Below are 23,391 nucleotides of genomic sequence, written 5' to 3'. Positions count from 1 at the left end.
GGGTTTATGGCCTGATAAAACGGATGCGACCGCACCAAGAAAAGAAGCAACCTTTTTGTTCGCTTTGCTTCCTTGGTTAGTTTCCAAGGTTGCCTTCTTCTTGTGATCCTCCTTCCACCTGTCTCTTCCTCCCCTTCGCTAAAAAACCTCGCCTTTTTAGAATTCTAGTTAGTTTTTCGTCCTCCAAATCCGTCGAGACCCAACAACCCAAGAGGACGCCATGAGCATCGAGTAGTAAGTTCCCGACTCTCCGCCGCCGCGGCCGTCGTCTCCAATTTCCCCTCTTTGTGAAACTGCGATTAATGGTGTTTGCGTTTTCTGATGCAGCGATTACCTGTTCAAGCTGCTCCTCATCGGCGACTCCTCCGTCGGCAAGTCCTGCCTCCTCCTCCGATTTGCTGTAAGAAAGCCTCCATCTTAATTTCGCTCGGAAACTTCTCTTCTTTATTTCAATAGAGTAGCACAGTTCGGTGTTTAATTAACTTCTCGTCCTGACAAGTTCCGGTTCGTTTGATTCATGCAGGACGATTCGTACATCGACACTTACATCAGTACCATCGGTGTTGATTTCGTCAGTACAAATCTTCCTCTTCTCTTGCTATTGATGAACCATTGAATTCTGCAGTTGCTATCATCTAACTGAATCAAATTTCGTTAATTTGTTAGTGAATATGTCACCTTTTCAGAAAATCCGAACCATTGAACTCGATGGGAAGACAGTGAAGCTACAGATTGTAAGTTCATTCCTCATCGAGACAATTCTCTTATGCGAGTTCAGACCAATCCATTTTTTAGATAATTGCACGATTAATTCATGCCTGGGATGCATGACTTTTGATGATAATGCCTAGTTCTAGAAACTTTGGAACTCAATCTACTATGGATTAGGGATGCTTGGCTTGTATCCTCCCTTAGCATTATCCTGTCAAAACTTGAGTCATAAGTTGGTTTTCAGTTCCTTTTCGCCGGACCGGTGTTTTCAGTTCTTACTCCCTTTGTTTATACTCTCTGGATATTCTAAAACGTGGTGCTAGTTCCAATAATCCAAAATTGTAATCTTAGAGGAATACAATGATAGAACCATGGTGATGGGTGTAAAATTTAAGAATTTTGCCATCTGTGCAGAATATTCTTGAATGAAACAACTTGTCCATGCTTTCTGAGTTGTTGACCTGCCATTTTCCTCCTATTATTGTTGAAGGGAGAATGGACAGGAAATGGAGCAATTACCATGCAGGCATGCATTGACAATTACCCCTAAACTAATTTGAGGAACTGGACTGTTCAGCAACTTTGTTTTTGGAGGGAACTGGTACAGTTGATAGGAGAGGTTTTCAAGATCTAGCTAATTAAGACCACATAGCTTAGAGTTATAGTCAGGGAGAGCTTATAGTTGGGACCCTAAAGAAAAGCTTAGAGTTGGGACAATGTACTTGCCAAGCAGCTGATTTACTGCATCAGTTCACATCAGATTTAGATTACACATGCTTGCCAAGTAGACATATATACATAAACAATTGGAAATTATGGTCTTAATGTTTAATTGTTTGGTGAGTATTGATGTATCAGGACACACATTGCTTTATGAAATATACCTTTATTTGTTCAGCCCTCAAATTATTATAATGATGTTGTTTCTTTTTCAGTGGGACACAGCAGGTCAGGAAAGGTTCAGGACAATAACAAGCAGTTATTACCGGGGAGCTCATGGAATCATTGTAAGTCCTATTGAGTTTTTGCAGTTTATAAGATCTTTAAAATCTTAAACTGATTTTTTTAGCTGTACTGTTTTTCTTCCGCGATGTAGTACTGAATGATTTACGATTGACTGAATAGGTTTACAGTTTACATTGGTTGTTATTGAATTGAATTTCTTCCTTCTTTCTTTTTGCATTATATGTTGTGTTCTACTTTTCAAGATCTAGACTTCCACGCATGGAGTTAATACATCTTACAATACTTTTTCAGATTGTTTATGATGTGACAGACATGGAAAGCTTCAATAATGTGAAGCAGTGGTTGAGTGAGATTGATAGGTATGCCAGTGACAGTGTATGCAAGCTTCTAGTTGGGAACAAGTGTGATTTGGTTGACAGTAAGGTTGTTGATACAGAAGAAGCCAAGGTAATTTATAGTTTTAAAGAAATCATAGGAAATTTCTGCAGTCATGCTACACTTAGAATGTCATATTCACTGATTGTTGCTGTCATCAACTTATCAGAGATGTCTGTTGTTAGCATACATAGATCAATGTAGTATCCATTGAGCTTATTGAAGGGATATTGTCATATTGTATCCCTGGTTGTGAAAATATTTCCAGAAACCACTATGTAGCATGTACCTTCTTTTGTAGACCTATATCTTTGTATGTTCTTGGTATATATCTTCCTGAATGCATTTTCAGTCTCTGCTCTTCAGGACTAAAGACTGAACATGGTATCAACTGACTGAAATGTTAATGTTTAATTGCAGGCTTTTGCAGAGTCATTAGGGATTTCTTTTCTTGAGACAAGTGCAAAGGAATCCATCAATGTGGAGGAAGCTTTCTTAACCATGTCGTCAGACATCAAGAAAAGGTAGGAGTAATCCATTTGTTGCACCCTTGGAGCCTTGGAGGCCCATATTTTTCCCTAGCTTAATTTTGAACTTCTTTCTCAAATTTTGTCATGAACCTTTCCATCCTTTGAAAGGAAATTCCAGTTTTGCACTCGACCATGAAATTTGATTTCCTAGGCTATGACCATTCTGAATATTGCTTCTTTATAGCTGATGAAAGTTTATGACAATTATTTGAGGGTGCAAATGAATAAATTTAATATTAGAAAGTTGAAATGTTGATTTAAAAAAATTCTAAGAAATGCTGGTGAAGAAAGTTTTTAAAGAAATGGAACCATTTAGGAACTTGGGAAACGTGCCCACGATAATCCATAATTCATAAGCTGAAAATAATAGGACCCTCTTCATGTTGAATAATAAATGCCGATGATGCAGTTTATGTACCTTTTGTACTCCTAGTTCCTTTCCGTGCCTTTCAACAACAAACGAGGGGTCTATGTCTACCTGACTGACTAGTGAATTTCCTTGCCGTGCAACCTCTGCAGGATGGCAACCCAACCTGCCGTGGAGAGGAAACCAACTGTCCATATTCACATGAGAGGCCAGCCCATTCAACAGCAGAACAGCAGCAGTAGCTGCTGCTCATCATGAACTCAACAAGACGCCGTTCCTGTCATGGCACTAGCCAAATGTTGGAGGATTCATTTCGTCACAAGGCTGGAAAAAAAAGCATTGGATTGGATGATACTTTAGCATTAGACAACATCATCATGCGTGCACAAAGTGTTCGTTACTTGCCACAGTTTGTGATATCATCGGTTTGTTAAAACAGTTTATAAGCCTAAATTTAATATATATGATGCATGATGTTGGAACTGAACATCATGATGCTTGATGCAAGCTTGTCACTCTTGTCATTTGCTGGTGTTTGGAGGCTTGTCAGTTTCTGCTTATTAGCAGGATGTTGACTGATGCAACCCTGAAAAAATGGACAAGAGTAATGCAGGAGGAACCAATGATCTTGACATGATACTACTGTATATGTAGTAATTAACTGCTTTAGGTAATATATGACTGTCAGGTATAGCAAGGTAAATATTTATCTGACAAAATGAATCAACGAAGCTTTAATAAACTTAAAAAGAAAGAACAATCACAAGCACCACACAAGGTACACGAAATGACATCTGAAACTGAAGGATTCGTTCTAAGTTGAGCAGCATTGCTTCTTTTCACTATTGGCATCACCGGCAGCGACATTGATCGTCTTCCCTTCTTTGACACCTCCAGCGGCACCTGCCCCGCCTTCATCTGATGCCACGGGCTTCTTGCTGATGGCCCTGTAAATGTCACCGAGAATCAGCTGGAATGCCTCCTCCACATTTGTGGCCTCAAGAGCTGAAGTCTCAATGTAGGACAGCCCTTCTGCCTCAGCAAACTTGTGCGCATCGTCTGTCGCGACGGCCCGAAGGTGCTTCAGATCAGTCTTGTTGCCGACGAGCATGATTCTGATGTTTGCATCAGCGTGGTCGCGGAGCTCCTTGAGCCACCGGCTGATGTTGTCAAAGGTTGTGGGCTTGCTCACGTCGTAGACCAGGACTGCTCCTAGAGCTCCACGGTAGTAAGCGCTGGTGATAGCTCTGTATCGCTCTTGACCTGCGGTGTCCCAGATCTGCGCCTTGATTATCTTGCCCTCCACCTACATCAAGTCAAAGATTTCATGCAAATGGATCAGTTTCAATTTTTCCAACGCTAATGCATTTGTTTACATTCAATAGAGAGAACTAGTGTTCAGTAACTATCCAAAAAAGATAAAATTGGGAGGAGAGGCCATAATTTGGAACTTGGAAAGAATCTGAACTGGCTGATGAGTTGAAGGCCAAACTCCAAATAAGCATGACGCATATGGCACTGGAAGTTTATTACTTTATCATGGTAAGTTCATTAGAGGGTGCTATCCCAAAGTGTACAATTTAGTACAATCTGACTAGAACTGCAGACTATTATATCTTCAAAGTATCATAGAGCATGGTGTCACAATTCTCTGTGTTGGTCCATTTTCAATTTCTTGGTCGGTATATAACAAGTGTGTGCTGATTGTCATTAGCATTTAGCAGCTTAAGCCTCGCAGCTAGACACTGTCAAGCCTAGCAGGTACAACAAGAAAGAAAGAAAGAAACTTTAAGAGGTTATTAATATTACTGTGGAAAGTATTACTTTTGTTAAAAGGAAATTAAACTATTACTGTGGACAGAGGTACTAGTAGCTGTCAGGCAGTTGCTAAGCCAGGTACAGAATTGAGTGTGACAGTGAGATGAACGAGTAGTAAAGGTGGTGGCGCAGTTGGGATTATGGCCTATCAGGATATCACAATCAAGCCATTGGATCCCATAAGGCACACACGCAGCTGGCACCTCGTCATCGCCCACATGTATGTGGATGAGCGCTCCGCTCACACACTGTTGTTATTTTTTAAGCAGGAGCTGCAGCAACTTGTTACTCCTATCTCCATATTATTATGTATGTATGTATTGAGTTCCTCCTCTGGTTTTTTTTTTTAAAAAAAAAGAAGAAGAAGAAGAAGAAAGAAACTGTTTTCTGTGTGTTAAACGAAATTAGTGGAGTAAAATGATGCAAGTAGTGGAGTGGCGAGGTAGATGTGGAATTGATGAAATTGGTGATAGTAGATCATGGTTGAGCAGAAGCATGTGTGGTAGATCTAGGTAGCAAAGCTCACGTTTTTTTTAGCAGGAGAAAAAAGCAGAATGCGACAGAGAGGGGATTGCAGATTGGATCCCTGATCTGGATTTGTCAAAATAAAAAAGAATTGCTGGTTGAAGAGAAAGATCGGATCTAAGGTAGAGGAGGGGTTGCTTGCAGAAAATGGTAGATCGCGCGAGGAGAAAGAGGAATTGAATTGATTGAGAAAGGAATTACGAAGCAGCTAGGGTAGCTAGAGCTAGTGGTAAGTACAGTAAGCAGGAAGGAAGGAGATGAAAGATGGACATACATGGAGGGTGCGGGTGGCGAACTCGACGCCGATGGTGGACTTGGACTCGAGGCAGAACTCGTTGCGGGTGAAACGGGAGAGGAGGTTGGACTTGCCGACGCCGGAGTCGCCGATGAGAACCACCTTGAACAGGTAGTCGTACTCCTCCTCCGCACGCCGCGTCCCCGCCATCTATCCAATTCCCTTCCTCCCTTCTCTTCTGCTACTGCTACTTCTTTCTACTGCCTCTTCTTCACTTCCTCCTCAACAACAACAACTCAACTCTCAATAAAGCCAGCTCACTCTAGTCTAGTGGGAGACTCACTCCTAGATGACTTCCCAGCCGAATCAACCACCTGTCTCCACCGTTCCTTCCCCTTCGCGATTCGTGCTCCTTGCTTGCCTTCACGGCAATTCTTACATATCACATCTACCCTATAGTTCAACAAGTTGTTTTACTCATTCATCGTGTGACACATCCAACGATCCAAAACCAACAGATGAAGTTGATCCGACGGCTCCGATCGATTAGAAATCGCGCACCTCCCTCTGTTCCCTATCAGCATCGTGCAAAACGCTACCCCACCCGGCTCGTAGGGCGCTGATCGCGCAACTCCTAATCTCCTCTCGCATGCGATCGATCCTCCGCCCTCCCGTACGCATTACGGCCGACTCCCGACGCCTCCGCTTCGGCCAATCGACGCCGTCATCCTCTCTCGCCTCGCGCGCCGTCATCCTTGCCGATAGGATTATAACCGGGCATCGGCGTCTGTCTCGCTGCCGTCACCCCGCGCCGACGGGTGTGGCACTGTGGCGTCCTGACCGTATTCACAGTTCCTCACCACCTGGATGGCCGAGAAGGAGGGGATCATGATCGACCAGGTCGGCTGCACTGGTTGAATTACCTCCAGCCTGACGTGTGACGTCAAGCACTGCAACTTCAGCGCCAAGGAGCAGCTGCAGAACCTCTTTGGTATTCAATCCTGCCGATCCCCTACCTCCGTGTCCTGGGTTTCTTGAGACAGTTAAATTCTAGCAGGGGCTCTAGCAATTTGCAACTTGATATCGTAGTAATATATGATTGTTTTTTGTTTATTTTACAATTATTTAAAGAAACCTGATGGATTTTCTTCTGTATATATAGGTGAGATGAGAATTTTAACCAAGCTGATTGGATATATATCTTTTCACTGCTTATGAGTGGAAAAGATAGCATTACAGTTCAATAATTTGCAATGCAAAAATTATAAATATAGCTTCTCAGGATAACTAGAATGTCATATTGTGATAACAATGCTGAAATTTCTTTCAACGGAGTAAGTAGTGTGCCTATTGATTGTCTGCTTTTCCCTGACTTTCCTGAAAAATACTGATACGAACTTATGGCTAATTCTGATATTGATACCATGATATGTCTGCACTACCAAAGTACCAATTCCTGATGAGTGCACACTAATTTTGAGGAAAACGATTGCAGTTCCAACTAAAATTAGCTTATTATTATTTGTTGAGTGCATTATCATAACTGGTTAGTCTCTTCTGACAGTTCAATTCAAATGTATATCCAGATTGACCTGATTCAGGGTTGGGCATGCAATGATGGTCCTGTGACTACCCGAAGGTATTTATTTCTTTACCGTGTTTCTTCTTTCTTCTGATTGTTAGCCACTTCTATTTTGTAGCAATCTACAATACCGGAGCTAATTGCCACTACTCTTGAGAAATGCAAATTAAGCCTCATACTGCAAGATGCTGTAAGGCATCGTTAATAGATAGAGAATCTACTCAGAACATTCTCCATTTTGATGTTTGCATGCAGATTGATCCTTGAGAAATGCCATGCACTATAAGATGATTATATAGAAATTTTGGATATTTTTAAGATAAATTTGCAATATAACATTGCTATGGTCATCTGATATCATTCTTATGAAATGTTTTATTTTAGTTATTTGTCCAGCTGAGCCTAAAAAACATGATTGAGAAGCATCCGCGGAATCAATCGTATTATGCAGGATAAACATAATATTTTCTCCTGCAATGTAGAAGAACCTCCCCAAAGGGCTCTATGTATTTGCTCTACTCATTGGACTAATTGGAGATCTTTTTGATTTTTCTTCAGAGCACAATCAAACAACATGATGTAAGCGCCATAAAGTTGACAGACTTTTGGCCACAGCGAGAAAGGGCACCGACAAAACCATTGGGTTGATGGTCGAAGGTGGCCAGTGCCTTCGTAGGTGAGAGAAATATGGATTTGCCGATTTGCAAAAAAGATAGTAGTGTTGCTCCTTCTAATGGTGACCAGGTCATGTGAACAGGACAAAATAAAAGGGAAAATGTGTTTGATGGGAGGTGAATAGGAATTGCTAATTATTTATGATTTATAAGAAAAATGGTAAACTTCTTATTGTAAATAATGAATTCTATTGTAAACGAGATATAAATCAAACATTGGATGGTGATGGATGGTGTGGACTTTTATGTCTACTCACTGATTATCAAAGTTGTACATTAGGAATTACATGGTTTCAGAAGATGGAACAGTTATAATATCATTATTTTTCTAAAAAACTAAACCTATCTCATTTTATGCTTGATAGCCAAAACATATAATTCTCTTGATTGTTTGATTTGCATTAATAAATACTACCGTAACGTTAGTACGAGCATATTACTAGTATACTATAGTTGATAAAATACAGTGATAATAAATTTAGCATGCATCATCATATGAAGCTGACACTTGTAAATAAATATGACAGCTTCAAAAGTATCCTCATGTGAAATTTGATTCTAAGACAAACAAACTTAGGCCCTGTTTAAGACCCTGTTTAGATGGGATTAAAACCTTTTAATCTCTATTGCATCGGATGTTTGGTCACTAATTATAAATATTAAACGTAGACTATTAATAAAACCCATTCTATAACCCTGGACTAATTCGCGAGACGAATCTATTGAGCCTAATTAATCCATTATTAGGCTATGTGATGCTACATTAAACACACGCTAATTATAGATTAATTAGGCTTAAAAAATTTGTCACATGAATTAACTCTCATTTATGTAATTAGTTTTATAAGTAATCTATATTTAATACTCCAAATTCATCCGATATGACAGGGACTAAAGTTTACTCCCTGGATCTAAACACCACCTAAATCCCACCTCAAAATTTTTCACCCTATCATATCGAACGTTTAAACATCTGTATGAAGTATTAAATAAATGCTAAAAATATAACTAATTGCACAAATTGCGACTAATTTGCGAGACGAATCTTTTAAGCCTAATTACTTCATGATTTGACAATATGGTGCTACAGTAAACATTGGCTAATGATGAATTGATTAGGCTTAATAAATTCGTCTCGCAGTTTACAAATGTATTCCGTAATTTGTTTTATTATTAGACTACATTTAATACTTTAAATGTGTGTCCGTATATCCGATATAACACGCCAAAACTTTACGCTACTGGATCTAAACACCCCCTTAGCATAAGATTTTGACATATCATAATTCGTAGTGTTTCTATTTAGTTATTATGATAATCTTATATTAGATCTGTTTATTTTGGAACGAATACAATACTTGCCTTAGAGATACGTCGCTCCAAAATTGTGATGTCAGAATAAAATGCTATGTACGTAAATCTATGTCTTTTAGCTATTCTCTTCTTCCACACCAAGTCACGACTCACGACTCAGATGTTACATACGATTGATGTATGGATTTCACTAATTCACTGCCTTCTATAAGGTGTGGGAGAAAATATTGCACTCCTTTATATAATATTTTCTCTGCCTTAAAATATTACAATCAAGATGCCATTTGATCTATCCTACTTCCATCCAGATTCGTTAGATTGCAACATTTTGGAGCAGGGGTCAACAAACCAAGCTATCAGAAACCGTTACCCAAACCGCCGAGATAGTTAATTTGACATGAGAGACATTTATGGTTGAGAGATGTGATTCAATCGGAATCAAAATGTTGAGGGAGATATAATAGACTTATTCGTATACATAGACATTCGTGCAAGGAGATCATGGCCTTTCTTTTCAGCCTGCTGGCTGCTTAATCTACCGGGCTTTCTTTCATTCATTCCGTATTATAAACTATTTTGAGTTTGTCCTAAATTGATATTTTTATAACCGAGTTTAATGTATATTTAATTAAACTAATTTGATACTCTAAATATTGCTACGTTTCCTTATAAACTTATCAAACTTTAAAATTAATTGACCTAGGATAAACTTATAGTAATCCCTCCCTCACAAAAATAAGTTCATTCTTTTTACTAATTTTTTAAGACTGCATGTAAATTTTCACTACCCGGCTTTTTAAGAAAGCCTGAAACATAACAGAGTCTTGCATGAAAACAAACTGAAAAGGAAAACGAAAACACATCAGTAACGCTGCCCATCTCCACGCAAGGAGAACCAAAGAGTAAACAGCAAAAAACCTCTCCTCCCAGTACACCAGTCAACAACAGCACTATCCAATCCCCAAGTCATCTGGCAAAACATCTCTAGGCCCAAGTTGTGCCATCTATTCCATTAGCTTAGCTTTTTAACAACGTTGTTCAGCGGAGCACAATCTCCTTCCAGCGTTGCATCGTACACGACCTGCAAAACAGATTTAGGTAATTTATCTTCAACTAAAGCTCCCAACAAAGACTTGCAATCAGACCAACTTCACCCCCCCCCACCCTCAAAAAAAAACTTTTGCTTAACTATTCTAACACCATCCCAAAAATCCTAATGTGATTATTCATTTTCTTTATCTACTCTCGATATATTTATCTTCTATTTTTATAAACTCCGATACAATTACTGTTCAACAACGAACTTATTCTAGAATAAACAGGAGGGGCTAAAAATGATCCTGTTGTGAGATGGAGCGGTACTGTGCAACGGAAGGATTAATAAACCGGATGGAATTGGATATACACACGCGTGTGGATATATTCTGGCATGGTAGGCCTCTCGCGTAAATTTATGATTGCAACATCTAATTAACACATGGGTAGAACATGCATGTATATGCATTAATAACAAGTTGGAAGCAGCTATCCGATCGCTAGCTGGTTTCTTGATTGGCACATACTATATGATGATGGGTTGATATATGATCGATGATAGGTGAAAATAACTTGCAACTGATCCATCGATCGGGATTCTCCCTTATAAAAAAACCTATTCATCGATCAATCCATCGAGAATCGAGATGATGATGACCGGGTGGATTATATACCGTCAACACAAATATAAAATCGTTCGTACGAAGGAGCGCACACTAATTCCTATTAACGTATATGCTCAGACTCTAGCTCCTTTAAAGATTGGCTACATCATTAATTAGTGGTAGGCGAGTGACAATCGGTGATTTGGTTTAGTGGATACATCATATATGCATCGATCATTTTTAGACATGCAAGGCATATTAATTATATATATAAATATTAATACATCATATTTTAAATATAGTAACTTTTGATTATGAATTAATTAATCACATAATTATTTATTAGATTTATAGCTAAAATTATTTGTATGTCGAAACGGAGAGGAGTACTATATTATCATGATGGATCGTCAACATGCACCTCTCACTCTCGGGCTATTGTCTGTTCATCCACCATATACGTACGCGTATCCATATATTTATATGGTCGATCAATCACGCATATTTTACACACGCCGCCTACTGATCGATCGATCTCTCTGTCTCTTTCACAGGGACGATACAAACACGTTAGCGACCCAATAAACAAAGGAAAACACAGTGCATATATATAATTTGCATCGATCGGGATTCGGGACCAAACATCATCATATCCATGAGATGAGTGGCCAGAGCGCGGAAACAGGGGACGAGCCGAGGCCAGGCAACCTCAAATATTAGTCTCTCTATCTCAGATATTAGTATCATTTTTTCTCATGTCATAATATAAAGTATATACTCCTTCTGGTTATATATTAATTGACGTTTTGGATAAAGTTGAGATTAAACTTTTATAACTTTGACCATCAATAACTTTAAAAATATTTAGTTTAAAGAAACTAGAAAAACATATATAGATTTTTCTTTCAAAACACTATAATAAAAATAAATATGCATTTATTTATTATATATATTATAATAGAAAAATAAGGTCAAATGTATATCTTGTAGAGCGTGTCATTGTCTAAAGTGTCAATTAAAATGAAACCGGAGGGAGTAGCTATTATCTCTTTATTCTTTAAATTTGATTTATTTTAAATCCTCTACCATTAAACCCCAATCATATTACTTGTATGTACGCATGTGATCTAATTAAGGAGGTAATTAAATTCTTTGTTGGTCTTCATGTTAGAAGTGGTTGAGCTTTATATTTTGGGATGTAGGTAGTAGTGTATTAGATCCCTCCATATCTTTAGGTCTAAATACTGACTCCGCCATTTTGAGTAAGTGGCTTGTTTGTCCATCATCACACATTGATCGGAGAGTGGATTTTAAACTCTTGAGGGAACGCCCCCTCATTGTTTACATGTTACTGAAATAGTTATAAAAAAATTAAGAAGATATATTAATATATGATATATCACTCCACAACATATACAAGTTAAAATTTTAACTTGTGTTCGCTAAAAAAAGTTAAAATTTAACTTGTACATGTCACAAACGAAAAAAAATTGACTATAAATATACGTTAATTAGTTCTAATTTATTTTCTTTTTTTATTGTGATATGTAGAAGTTGAATTTGAACTTGTATGCTGTATGTTTGTGGAGTGACATATTACATATTAATACATCTTTTAATTTTTTAAAAAAATTAATAACTATTCGATTAACATGCAAATAACGAGAGGATATCCCCTTTAGAGTTTAGAATAGTTTCTCCATTGATCGACATATGTCAAAAAAATATAACAAAACCCAATCTACAAAGATGCTCCTCCTACCCGGCCGATAGAGGTTGTGTTTGTATATTAATTAGTTTATAGGTGTGAGTGTACAAATTAGTATGGACATACATGCAGGGAGTGGATCGGAGAGATATATAGATAGCAAAACATGAAAATCGATTAGATGGTGGTATCGATGTATATATAGAGACATGTGTTGTATGGTGAAGTAGGTAGTGGGCTCCACAATTACGCGCGCACTGCAGGGCAGCTATACTATATATGCATGCAGGATGCAGCTGAGGCCGGGCTTGAGCTCACCGTCGACACTAACAAAACAAAAGAAAGCAATCAAGAAGCTATATAGGTATGGGCAGCGCCGGCGTGGAGGATGCAGCGGCGGTGGCGGCGTTCCTGGAGCGGTGCGCGCCGTCGGGAGACGCGGCCTACGGCGAGCTCAAGGCGGTGCTGGGGCGCCTCCACGAGCCGACCACTCGCCGCGCCGCCCGCGCCTTCCTGACGGCGCTCCGGCCTTTCTGCTCCAGCGGCGACTCGCTGGCGCGCTACGGATTCCGCATCCACGACCTCTCCCTCCTCCACTGCGCCCACGACCACCAATTCTCAGGTACTCCGATGCATCCATCCATCAATTGGAGTAATTAGCTAGCTAGTCAGTCTTTTGCTCGATCGATCGATCCATCATCTGCATGCATGACTGCATCGATCGATCGTTCATGCACCTCCATCGGTATTAATTTTTAGTTACTCCAATCCTAAGTAGTAGTAGTAGTAGTAGTAGTAGTAATTAGTAAAGTAATTAAATTGACTGCCTGCGCCTAGGCCTGAGGAGCTAGCTACTATATCCATGGATCGATCAGAGTCAACTGAACTAATATAACGTCCGGCCTGTTCGTCATCGGTCCATCTCCTCCTCTCATTTCATCTACTTCTTCTTCTTCTTCTTAAAAAAAAAACCAAAACAATAAGCTAGCAAACGGTCCTTGTCGATCACTTGTACATCATCTCAAAAGTCTGAATAATGCAGAGCGCGCGACGGCGACATCCGACCAATCACAGACATATGCAACTTGTTGACAAATTAACATTCTACAAGGAATTAAGGCATCGTTCGATCATCACAAATAATACCAAAGCTAGCTATAGTGTACTCACTTTCTAGCTAGCCATACATATATATACTACTGTAGTGTACATCTATAGATCGACATGACAATGCAATTAGTCCCTGCCATGGAATTTCAATTGCGTGCCGTCCAGTCATCTCCAACGTACTCCGATCCATCCTTCGATCAGCGAATATTTACTACCATACCTGTCGGCCCACAAGGATCCAATCGATCCATGGAATCATCGATCGATCATGCATATATGTATTCCACATATTATATATGGAATTGACACATGTCTTTTTCTCTCTCTTGTCTGCCCCTTATGGCCTTATCACCCCCCCCCTCCGATCCACCCATATCATTTGTCGGTCCGTGGATTATTCCAAAAACATACTAGTAAAAGATTAAGAGGAAACGCTAGCTATGACTAGCATCATATATATTCATATGTAGGAGCTACCGTACGTTCCACACATGCAAGAAATTAAGGTCCTGTTTGGTGAAGCGTCTCGTATCCATTGCTACTTTCAGAATCTTTAGCTCCCACCATTTATATTTTTTTTAGATAAGTACCATTTATATTTTGGGACTTAGCAGCCAGAAAAATGTGAAGCTCAAGCATCTTTACATTCTCTCTGTAGCTAATTATACTCACCCCAGCTTCCCAGATTAATAGAGCATAAGGTAGGTCCATCAATGATTGTGCCTAGTTGATCATACATTAATTCAATCCTCGAATATGTGGTTTGGTTTTGACTTAAAAAGTTGCAGCAACACTTAAGGATAGACAAGTAGGGCATGCTACATAGTTGGCTTTGTAGAGAGATGGGGGTGACTATGGTACAATTTTATCGATATTTCAACAATTTGAACTCGATGTTTTAGACGTGACTACATGTTGGACGTTCAATTTGTGAAAAAAAAAACATCAGGCTTGAATTTAAACACCGACAAAATTTCATAAAAATGAATATTAAAATGGTTAAACACAATCCAATCACATTTAAAACATTTTCTCTCTAACACACGAAACATCGGGTTTCATTGTTGAAACATTAATTTATAAAAAAAAACTAGAATATTAGGGAAAGACCTAATATCAAATAATTAGGAGGGGTGAGGCTTTGAACCCAGGTCGTTTAGCCCACCACCTTATGAAGCTAGCCGGAAGACTCCTGGGCATTTCTCAAAACATTAATTTATAGATCCACGTGATTAAAGATGAAAAGGTAAGAAACACCATCAAAATCCTGTTGCAGATTTTTTTATCTAACTCATGAAACATCAAGTCAAAATAGTCGAAACATAAAAAATTCACAAAAAGTATTGATTTATATATGGATTCTTACTTCATTCCGAGCAGTGGCCAACGCCTGCCATGACTAAGGTGGAAAATAAGGAGAAGGAATTGACAAGCACTCATGAAATAGGGAGGAAATTAATTAAAAAACGATGTGAAAAGGATAGAGTGCCGTGTCGATGTGAGATAAATGGATTTACGTTGGGAATGGGTGGCATGGCGTTAGATTTTTATTCCAAAACCATGTACCGGTTAGAAACATTCCCCATGATTATCCCATATATTTTAAACTTTTTAACGTAGATGGGTTTTATTTCTATTTTATAATTATAATCATATAGGATATTTGAACGAGCAACACATACGAATTTATCAAACACAGAGCAAAGAAAAATGTGCAGTAAGTATTTTAGCTAAACAAACAGTTATATGGTGCATTCATGCCACACATATATGTAGCATACTTTTTTTTTCCAATTAGAAAAAAAACCGAGAAAAGTGTATTTCCCCATGTTATTTAGTAATATATCTTTCAGCTTCAATGGAGCAAGTCTTCGAGAAGATCCAATATACCTCGCACTCATCAGAATAAGTGGTGCTTAACGTGGTTAGAGAGCTGAGGAAAAAAACAATAAATCAACATAGCAACAAGTTAGCATTCATGTTCAAAAAGGAAGAAAAAACCACCAAGTTGGCACCTTTGAAGATTTCACCTAACCCACAAAGGCCACAGCCATGAGTTTCTTCCACCTTCCCTTTTATTTTGGAGAACTTTACAGCCAAAAGCAATTGAGAATAATTTGATAGGGACCAAAGAAGACTACTCATGATCTACTAATAGAAGTATTGAATTTAAAAATATAAAGTTTTTCAAAAAAAACCCTAATAGTAATACCTTTGAGAAAATAAAAAAGAGGAAAAGAAATAATGAGAACAACCTCATCTTTTCGCTTATACTTATACTTATAAGCCAAAATTTGAATTTTTAACTTTAAATTTAGAGTTGTTTTAGGCTTTTTGATTACAATTTATTTTCCAATCTTTACTTTTAAATCACTATAAGAACACGTATATAAAAATTTTAATCCTAAATTATTTTTTATTTGTAAATATATTGTTTAGCTTTTTTTTTCTTAAATATAAGCCAAACGATGATCCTATAAAAGTGTAACAGAATCGGGAGTATATACTCTACTCCTACTCGTACGAGAAAAGAGAAGAGAAGAGAAATTACGGTAGTACCCCTGTCTCCTTCGTCACTGGCCACGGCGGTATATAACTCCCTCCGACCTCCCCGCCAATTTTTCCGCCTGTTTTAGTTTTCCTCCTTTCCACATCTCATCCATCGATTCATCCGATCCGACTCCGACCTAACCAATCCAATGGCCGCCGCCGCCGAGGTGGAGTCCTTCCTGGCGACGTGCGCGGCCTCCGGCGACGCGGCGTACGGCGCAGCCAAGGCCGTGCTCGAGCGCCTCCAGGACCCCGCCTCCCGCCCCGACGCCCGCCGCCTCCTCGGCGCCGTCCGCCGCCGCTTCGCCGGCCCCGCCGCCGGGGAGGAATGCTTCCGCACCTTCCACTTCCGCATCCACGACGTCGTCCTCGATCCCCACCTCCGAGGTATATATCCACCATCTCCACTCCCGCCCTTCCCCCTCGCGGATTCAGGGGTTTAGGAGAACCCTTCGGATGTCTTGTCATGTCACCCGCCCTTGCTTACTTGGTTGCTCGCAGATTCCTCCATCTGCTTCTCAATAATTTTTTTACAGTTTGGTAACTAAATACCTTTCACGATTTACTACTACTCTATTTGCTAGTAATTTGGATTCTTGCTAAAATCTTTTCTTGGCTGCTTGGCTAATTGAGTAATTCGGAACTGCTATTTGGTAGTTGGTACTACTAGTAGTTAGTTGCTAGTAATGGTTTTGTCACCACTCGCAACTGACCAGCCAAGCAAGTATGCTATCACCACATATAGTGAGCCTCTGCCTCCCATGGTAAAGAAAAGGGATAACCTAGATTGGAATCAACAACTGTGCTGTGCACACTGTTCTTTATAAATGACAATTGTATACTGTTGGTTCTGGCCAAATTGCTTACCACGTGTGATGCTGCTGTAAGCATTTCAAGGATGCATGTGCTAGGACAGATTTGACCCATATGTTCAGTTTCTGGGAACAATTCGTGTGGCTACTTGGATAATTTATGCCTTCTGTTTGCCTCATTAAAATAAAGACCCACCAATCCACAATGCTCTGCCTGTACCTTTTTCCTTTTTTCTCTTTTCAATTTTTATTTCTGCTGAAGGTTATTCACCTTTTCTAATTTATTCCTTGGCAGAACTACCTTTGCCCAACTTATCATCATATGGACAAAAGCATGGCATATGAGCCTGGTTCTTAACTTATCTCATAACAACAAAGTTAGGACACAAGTCAACCAACCATATTATTATAACTAGTAGTAATATTGGACAGCGTAGTAGTCTTTAAATCTGAGCAATTTCCTAGATTGTCTCATTGTCTGGAGTATGGACCTGACATGAATCCTCTTCTATCGTTTTGTCATTGTTATATTTATGTGTGTTGGCTCAATGGTAAAACCTTCCTATTTTTTTATACCAATACATTACCCCTTTTTATCCCCTCTTGTATGGTATTTATTGTTTGGTTTCCATAACTTACAAATTTATCAACTGTTTATAGGATTCCAGCAGAGGAAGAAGCTAACGATGATGGAAATACCTAGCATTTTCATTCCTGAAGACTGGTCCTTCACTTTCTATGAGGGCCTCAATCGGCATCCAGATTCCATTTTCAGGGATAAGACAGTAGCTGAGCTGGGATGTGGCAATGGTTGGATATCCATTGCACTTGCAGAAAAGTGGTCCCCTTCGAAGGTTGGCATCTCTTTCCTGTGTACATTTTTAATTCATTGCTACTGTACAGAGGTGGGAGCTACAGCACTTAGACATTTACTAAGTCACAAGATATGAGTTTTGCTAATCCAATGATGGTCTACCTTGATTTGGTACGTCTAGAAACAACTATTGAAAGTAAGGCACTGCTCTATACCACAGAACTGTTTCAGTCTTGGTAAAATGTTGGCGTCCTTTGAGAATGAATAGTAAGGAAAACTAACATGTCATTTGATATTTTAAACTGCATGTACCACTGTATCTAATTAATTAGCACTTGCTCTATGTTACCTCACTTGTTCAACCTTTTTTTTTTTTTGCCACAATCCAAGCTGAGCATTGCTTGTTTCTTTTGAAGGTCTATGGACTGGATATAAACCCAAGAGCTGTCAAGATTGCATGGATAAACCTTTACTTGAATGCACTAGATGACGATGGTCTCCCAATCTACGACGGGGAGGGGAAAACATTGCTGGATAGAGTAGAATTCTATGAATCTGATCTTCTCTCTTACTGCAGAGACAATAAAATTGAACTTGATCGCATTGTTGGATGCATACCACAGGTACAGTCATGCTAATATATTCTTTTTTGAAAGGAAATTATAGTAAACCAGACGGAAGGAAAACTCTTACTCCCCAAATCCTCCCTTTTCAGATTCTTAACCCAAATCCAGAAGCAATGTCAAAGATCGTAACTGAAAATTCCAGTGAGGAGTTCTTGTATTCATTGAGTAACTACTGTGCTCTTCAGGTAAACTGAAGAATATTTTCAGTATATTCACCTCAGTGAAAATGAATAAATATGCATGAAATATAATCCATTCAATTTATCTAATAACAATGGTGAATTATCTCCAAGCTATTGGAATATAGGACCAAGGCGTGAACTTCTACACTTGATAGATCTTCATATTCTTTAACCCCAGTAATCCACTGCTTGTTATCTTAGTGCACACCTTATTGCATCCAGGGTTTTGTTGAGGACCAATTTGGCCTTGGGTTGATTGCTCGGGCTGTTGAAGAAGGGATATCAGTCATAAAGCCTATGGGTATTATGATATTTAACATGGGTGGTCGACCAGGACAAGGTGTCTGCGAACGACTATTTCGACGCCGTGGATTTCGGATCACAAAACTGTGGCAAACAAAAATTATGCAGGTAGTGATGCTGTTATGAATCAGATGCTGGTATTATGCAGGTGTCTTTCATGCTGACATTATGGGCTGGTTTGGTCAAGAAATTGTACTTTATGTTTCACAATATCTTTTACTAGGCCTAGACTTTTCATCGATGAGTTTATGCTTTTACATCACATGTCCATTTTATTTACCATCGTTAGTCATATTACTAACTAGTTGGGTTAATTGCAGGCTGCTGACACAGATATTTCAGCTTTAGTGGAAATTGAGAAAAATAGCCGGCATCGCTTTGAGTTTTTCATGGATCTTGTTGGGGATCAGCCTGTCTGTGCACGCACAGCTTGGGCATACATGAAATCTGGTGGTCGTATTTCACATGCTTTGTCAGTGTATAGCTGTCAACTTCGCCAACCCAACCAGGTTCCTTGTGTATTCTTTAGATTTCTAAAAGCAATGTAATGACAGGAAAAATACTAATTCATATAACTTTCAGGTGAAGAAAATATTTGAGTTTCTTAAAGATGGGTTCCATGAAGTCAGCAGCTCCCTGGATTTGTCTTTTGATGATGATTCTGTTGCTGACGAAAAAATACCCTTCCTAGCATACCTAGCTAGTTTTTTGAAGGAGAATAAATACAATCCTTGTGAACCACCAGCTGGTTGTCTAAACTTCCGGAATCTTGTTGCTGGATTTATGAAGAGCTACCACCATATCCCATTAACTCCTGATGTAAGACTTGGTGTCTGTTATAGTTATAGTTACATTCACTCATTAGAAATTAAAATAATTGATATTTTTTATCGTCCTCCAGAATGTTGTTGTTTTCCCTTCCCGTGCTGTGGCAATAGAAAATGCTCTTCGATTATTCTCACCAGCGCTTGCGATCGTTGATGAACATCTGACCAGACACTTGCCAAAGCAATGGTTAACTTCTTTAGCAATTGAGGTACCTTAATTTCTCTCTTTTCTGTGAGTGAGTCTTGTGCACATTGACCAGAATTTGTTTGGCGCATCTGAGCTCTACTTTAGTAGTCTCTGTCATCTTCTTTTTCTTTGTTTTACTTTCTTTTGTTTTAAAAATATCTTTTTCATAAGGAAAAGTGGAGAAGAAAGTATGGACAAGACTCATAAGACACTCATTCTATTATAGAATGCAATAATGTTGATGCTGCTACCTCCTTTTGAATTTCAGGGAAAAGCCAAAGATACAGTTACTGTAATTGAGGCACCACGCCAATCTGATTTGTTGATTGAGTTGATCAGGAAACTGAAGCCTCAGGTGGTTGTTACTGGCATGGCTCAGTTTGAGGCTATCACAAGTGCTGCTTTTGAGAACTTATTAAGTGTAACGAAGGATGTTGGTTCTCGGTTATTCATCGATATTTCAGAGCATCTGGAGTTGTCTAGTTTGCCAAGCTCTAATGGTGTATTAAAATACCTTGCTGGAAAGACCCTACCTTCCCATGCAGCTATACTATGCGGTTTAGTAAAGAATCAGGTGCCTGTAACTATTGCAGCAGCTAATTTTAATTGAGTGAGCTTAAATTTCTCTACTATATTGTTTTCTTTTCAATTGCTTTATCTTATTTTGGATTAAATCCTTGCAGGTTTATTCTGATCTGGAGGTTGCTTTTGCCATTTCTGAAGATGCAGCTGTTTATAGGGCATTATCACAAACTATTGAGCTATTGGAAGGGCATACGTCTCAGATCAGCCAGCACTATTATGGTTGTCTTTTCCATGAGCTACTGGCATTTCAAATTGCTGATCGGCATCCACAACAAGAAGTAAACATGACTTGTCTCTTATTCTTAATCTCACGCATCCTTATGGTGATCTTGGATATGTAATGGCAGAAACCAGCTACTTCTTAATTTATGAATTGGTCTTCCTTTGTTGGATAAAACACACTATAGTAAACAGCTAAATTTTTTAGAAGAGTTTGATGTGTTTTTTACTTATTTTATCTTATGTCTAATTATAAGCGAAGTTAATAATTTTCCAGTGGACTATTTTTGTGAACTTAAAGTATCTTTTTTGGTTTGTGGTCTTTATTTTTTTTTCTTGCTCTTTTTCAGAGACTGCCTGCAGAAGTGATACCTCAGAAGATGATAGGATTTTCAAGTTCAGCTATGTCTACCCTAAAAGAAGCTGAATTTTTCATTCCTGACTCCAAAAAATCCAGTGTCATTCATATGGATTTAGATCGCAGCTTCTTGCCAGTGCCTTCTGCAGTGAATGCCTCCATTTTTGAAAGTTTTGTTAGGCAGAACATTACTGAGTCTGAAACTGATGTCCGTTCCAGCATTCAGCAGCTGGTGAAAGATAGCTATGGTTTCCCAGCAGATGGTTGTTCTGAAATATTATATGGCAACACCTGTCTTGCACTCTTCAACAAGCTTGCCCTTTGCTGCATCCAAGACCAGGGCACCTTACTTTTCCCCTTGGGCGCTAATGGTCACTATGTCTCAGCAGCAAAGTTTGTGAATGCAAATACGCTGACTATTCCGACAAAGTTAGAATCAGGCTTCAAGATTGAACCACGGGTTCTAGCTGACACACTTGAGACAGTATCTAGGCCATGGGTTTATATTTCTGGCCCCACAATTAACCCTACTGGTTTCCTGTACAGTGACAGTGATATTCAAGAGCTCCTTTCTGTTTGTGGTAAATATGGAGCTAGGGTAGTAATAGATACCTCCTTCTCTGGTCTGGAATTCCAAACTGATGGCTGGAGTCGATGGAATTTGGAAAGATGTCTTTCTGCTGTGAATTGTCCAAAACCCTCGTTCTCTGTAGCTCTTCTCGGAGAACTGTCCTTTGAGCTGACTGCTGCAGGGCATGACTTTGGGTTTCTGATTTTGAATGACTCATCCTTGGTTGACACATTTCACAGTTTCCCAAGCTTGAGTCGTCCCCACAGTACGCTGAAGTACACTTTCAAAAAACTACTGGGCCTCAAGAATCAGAAGGATGAACACTTCTCCAATCTCATTATGGAGCAGAAGGACACACTAAAGAGTCGTGCTGACCACTTGATAAAGGTTACCTTCTCATAACATTCTGAATGATACTTCCAATTAAGCTTTCATTCACAATTCTGATCCCTTTGGAAGTAAGATCAACGGCAGGGCTTAAAATATGAAATTAGTAACTTTATGTTTCCATGATATTATATTCAAAAACTAGCTAGACCTATCTTGGGACATTGAAATGATCTGGCTAGAATTTGCTAGGCATACTTTGCACAATGCTGCAACTTACTAGACATACTAGACTCTGAGATTTTTTTTTTTTGACTGAAAGACTCTGAGATTTTTGCAGCTACGTATGGCGGTTTCTTCATCTCTCTGTTTTTTTTGCTATGAACAGACACTTGAGGGCTGTGGCTGGGATGTTGCTGGCAGTCATGGTGGCATATCGATGCTGGCGAAACCGACTGCCTACATCGGCAAAATAATCAAGGTGGATGGTTTTGATGGCAAGCTAGATGGCTGCAACATCAAGGAAGCCATTCTCAGGTCCACCGGGTTGTGCATAAACAGCAGCTCATGGACAGGAATACCGGATCACTGTCGGTTCAGCTTTGCTCTGGAGAGCAGCGAATTCGAGCGTGCAATGGGCTGCATAGTTCGCTTCAAGGAGTTGGTTCTTGGAAGCAAGGCTTTTCATCAGATCAATGGTAACTAAATGAAATTTCCCATCGTCGTGGAAACTGAATCCTGAAGAAATGTAGCCACTACATACATATTATTATCCATTGTTAGCCTGTCCTGTTCGGGGCTGATTGAACATTTTTGTGCTTAGAAAAAGAATAATGAGCACAGGAAGGCTGGTATGAATGTAGTAGCAAACTGGAATTAAGTCTGAACGACGTATTGGCATGGCATATTTCTCCAGAAGATGATGCTTCTTTTATTTTCTGCTATCTTTATGCTTACGTTTCATCCATATTTATCCCTACTCGTTAAGATGGCACCACAAATATGCGGATGAGATTATTGTATTTCCTTTATGGTAGTATTATTATCACTTTTTTCTTTAATAATACGAAATATCCTGATGTAAGTTTGCTGCCTTCTTTTTTTAGTAATCACAAAAATAAAATGTCTAAACAAAAATTCCATGGCATTGATTTATTGATTTAAAAAAGGAACAACTTTTCCTTAGACTAGTAATATCTAGTAACAAACAAACTTTAGAAAAGCATAAATACATGACCGTGTTACCTTTTAGATATATATTTAATTATTTGTTTCATTAAAAATTGTTGTACAAATATGAAAAATGTAAATCATAATCAAAGTTTTTTTATAACAAAACGATATGCAAGAAAATAAATAATAATAACATATTTTTAAATAAGACATGGTTAAATATATGTTACATATTAACATTGTCGTGTATTGAAGAAAAAGAAAACAATAATACTTAGGTTAAAATATGTGAAAAATCAAAG

At 38.8% G+C, this 23,391-nt stretch overlaps 3 protein-coding genes and 1 long non-coding RNA gene across 6 annotated transcripts; 3 read left to right on the top strand and 1 right to left on the bottom strand.

Annotated features, from left to right (window-relative positions):
• Positions 1–48: 48 nt before the first annotated feature.
• LOC4337556 (GTP-binding protein YPTM1) lies at positions 49–3,456 on the top strand. Of its 2 annotated transcripts, none has more exons than XM_015783680.3 (8): positions 49–234; positions 328–400; positions 524–571; positions 687–734; positions 1,647–1,718; positions 1,969–2,124; positions 2,473–2,576; positions 3,102–3,456. In XM_015783680.3, exons 1-8 carry the CDS (start codon positions 221–223, stop codon positions 3,205–3,207), a joined length of 621 nt encoding a protein of 206 aa, XP_015639166.1. In that variant the 5' UTR covers positions 49–220; the 3' UTR covers positions 3,208–3,456. The 2 variants fall into 2 exon arrangements, with proteins under 2 accessions (XP_015639166.1, XP_015639167.1); XM_015783681.3 differs by having other exon boundaries at positions 667–734.
• A 121-nt stretch (positions 3,457–3,577) lies between these two features.
• Positions 3,578–5,846, bottom strand: LOC4337555 (ras-related protein RABA2a). Its single transcript, XM_015783679.3, has 2 exons — positions 5,567–5,846; positions 3,578–4,255 (listed from the first exon to the last, which is right to left on the bottom strand). Exons 1-2 carry the CDS (start codon positions 5,735–5,737, stop codon positions 3,764–3,766), a joined length of 663 nt encoding a protein of 220 aa, XP_015639165.1. The 5' UTR covers positions 5,738–5,846; the 3' UTR covers positions 3,578–3,763.
• On the top strand, positions 4,898–8,010 carry LOC112939029 (uncharacterized). Its single transcript, XR_003242369.2, has 3 exons — positions 4,898–4,987; positions 7,114–7,166; positions 7,668–8,010. It is a non-coding gene; the product is annotated as an uncharacterized lncRNA (long non-coding RNA).
• A 4,610-nt stretch (positions 8,011–12,620) lies between these two features.
• Positions 12,621–22,834, top strand: LOC4337554 (methionine S-methyltransferase). Of its 2 annotated transcripts, none has more exons than XM_015783676.3 (12): positions 12,621–13,067; positions 17,578–17,771; positions 18,148–18,354; positions 18,447–18,542; positions 18,762–18,950; positions 19,163–19,351; positions 19,425–19,661; positions 19,744–19,878; positions 20,125–20,430; positions 20,540–20,719; positions 21,011–21,976; positions 22,305–22,834. In XM_015783676.3, the coding sequence occupies exons 1-12, from the start codon at positions 12,812–12,814 to the stop codon at positions 22,620–22,622; spliced, it is 3,273 nt and encodes a 1,090-aa protein (XP_015639162.1). In that variant the 5' UTR covers positions 12,621–12,811; the 3' UTR covers positions 22,623–22,834. The 2 variants fall into 2 exon arrangements, with proteins under 2 accessions (XP_015639162.1, XP_015639163.1); XM_015783677.3 differs by lacking the exon at positions 12,621–13,067 and adding an exon at positions 16,181–16,492.
• Positions 22,835–23,391: the final 557 nt, after the last annotated feature.

Source organism: Oryza sativa, chromosome 5 (assembly GCF_034140825.1).
Source record: "Oryza sativa Japonica Group chromosome 5, ASM3414082v1".
In the NCBI taxonomy this organism is placed as follows: Eukaryota; Viridiplantae; Streptophyta; class Magnoliopsida; order Poales; family Poaceae; genus Oryza; species Oryza sativa.
Note: the sequence above shows the minus strand (reverse complement) of the source record. Positions and strands in the feature narration are given on the sequence as shown.

Coding starts and splice junctions, on each gene's coding strand:
- LOC4337555 (XM_015783679.3), bottom strand. CDS start 5,737: ATGGCGGGGACGCGGCGTGCGGAGGAGGAGTACGACTACCTGTTCAAG. Junction 4,256..5,566: donor TCGCCACCCGCACCCTCCAT/GTATGTCCATCT, acceptor GACTTGATGTAG/GTGGAGGGCAAGATAATCAA.
- LOC4337554 (XM_015783676.3), top strand. CDS start 12,812: ATGGGCAGCGCCGGCGTGGAGGATGCAGCGGCGGTGGCGGCGTTCCTG. Junction 19,662..19,743: donor ATATCCCATTAACTCCTGAT/GTAAGACTTGGT, acceptor ATCGTCCTCCAG/AATGTTGTTGTTTTCCCTTC. Junction 20,431..20,539: donor GCGGTTTAGTAAAGAATCAG/GTGCCTGTAACT, acceptor AAATCCTTGCAG/GTTTATTCTGATCTGGAGGT.
- LOC4337556 (XM_015783680.3), top strand. Junction 401..523: donor GCCTCCTCCTCCGATTTGCT/GTAAGAAAGCCT, acceptor TGATTCATGCAG/GACGATTCGTACATCGACAC. Junction 2,577..3,101: donor TCGTCAGACATCAAGAAAAG/GTAGGAGTAATC, acceptor CAACCTCTGCAG/GATGGCAACCCAACCTGCCG.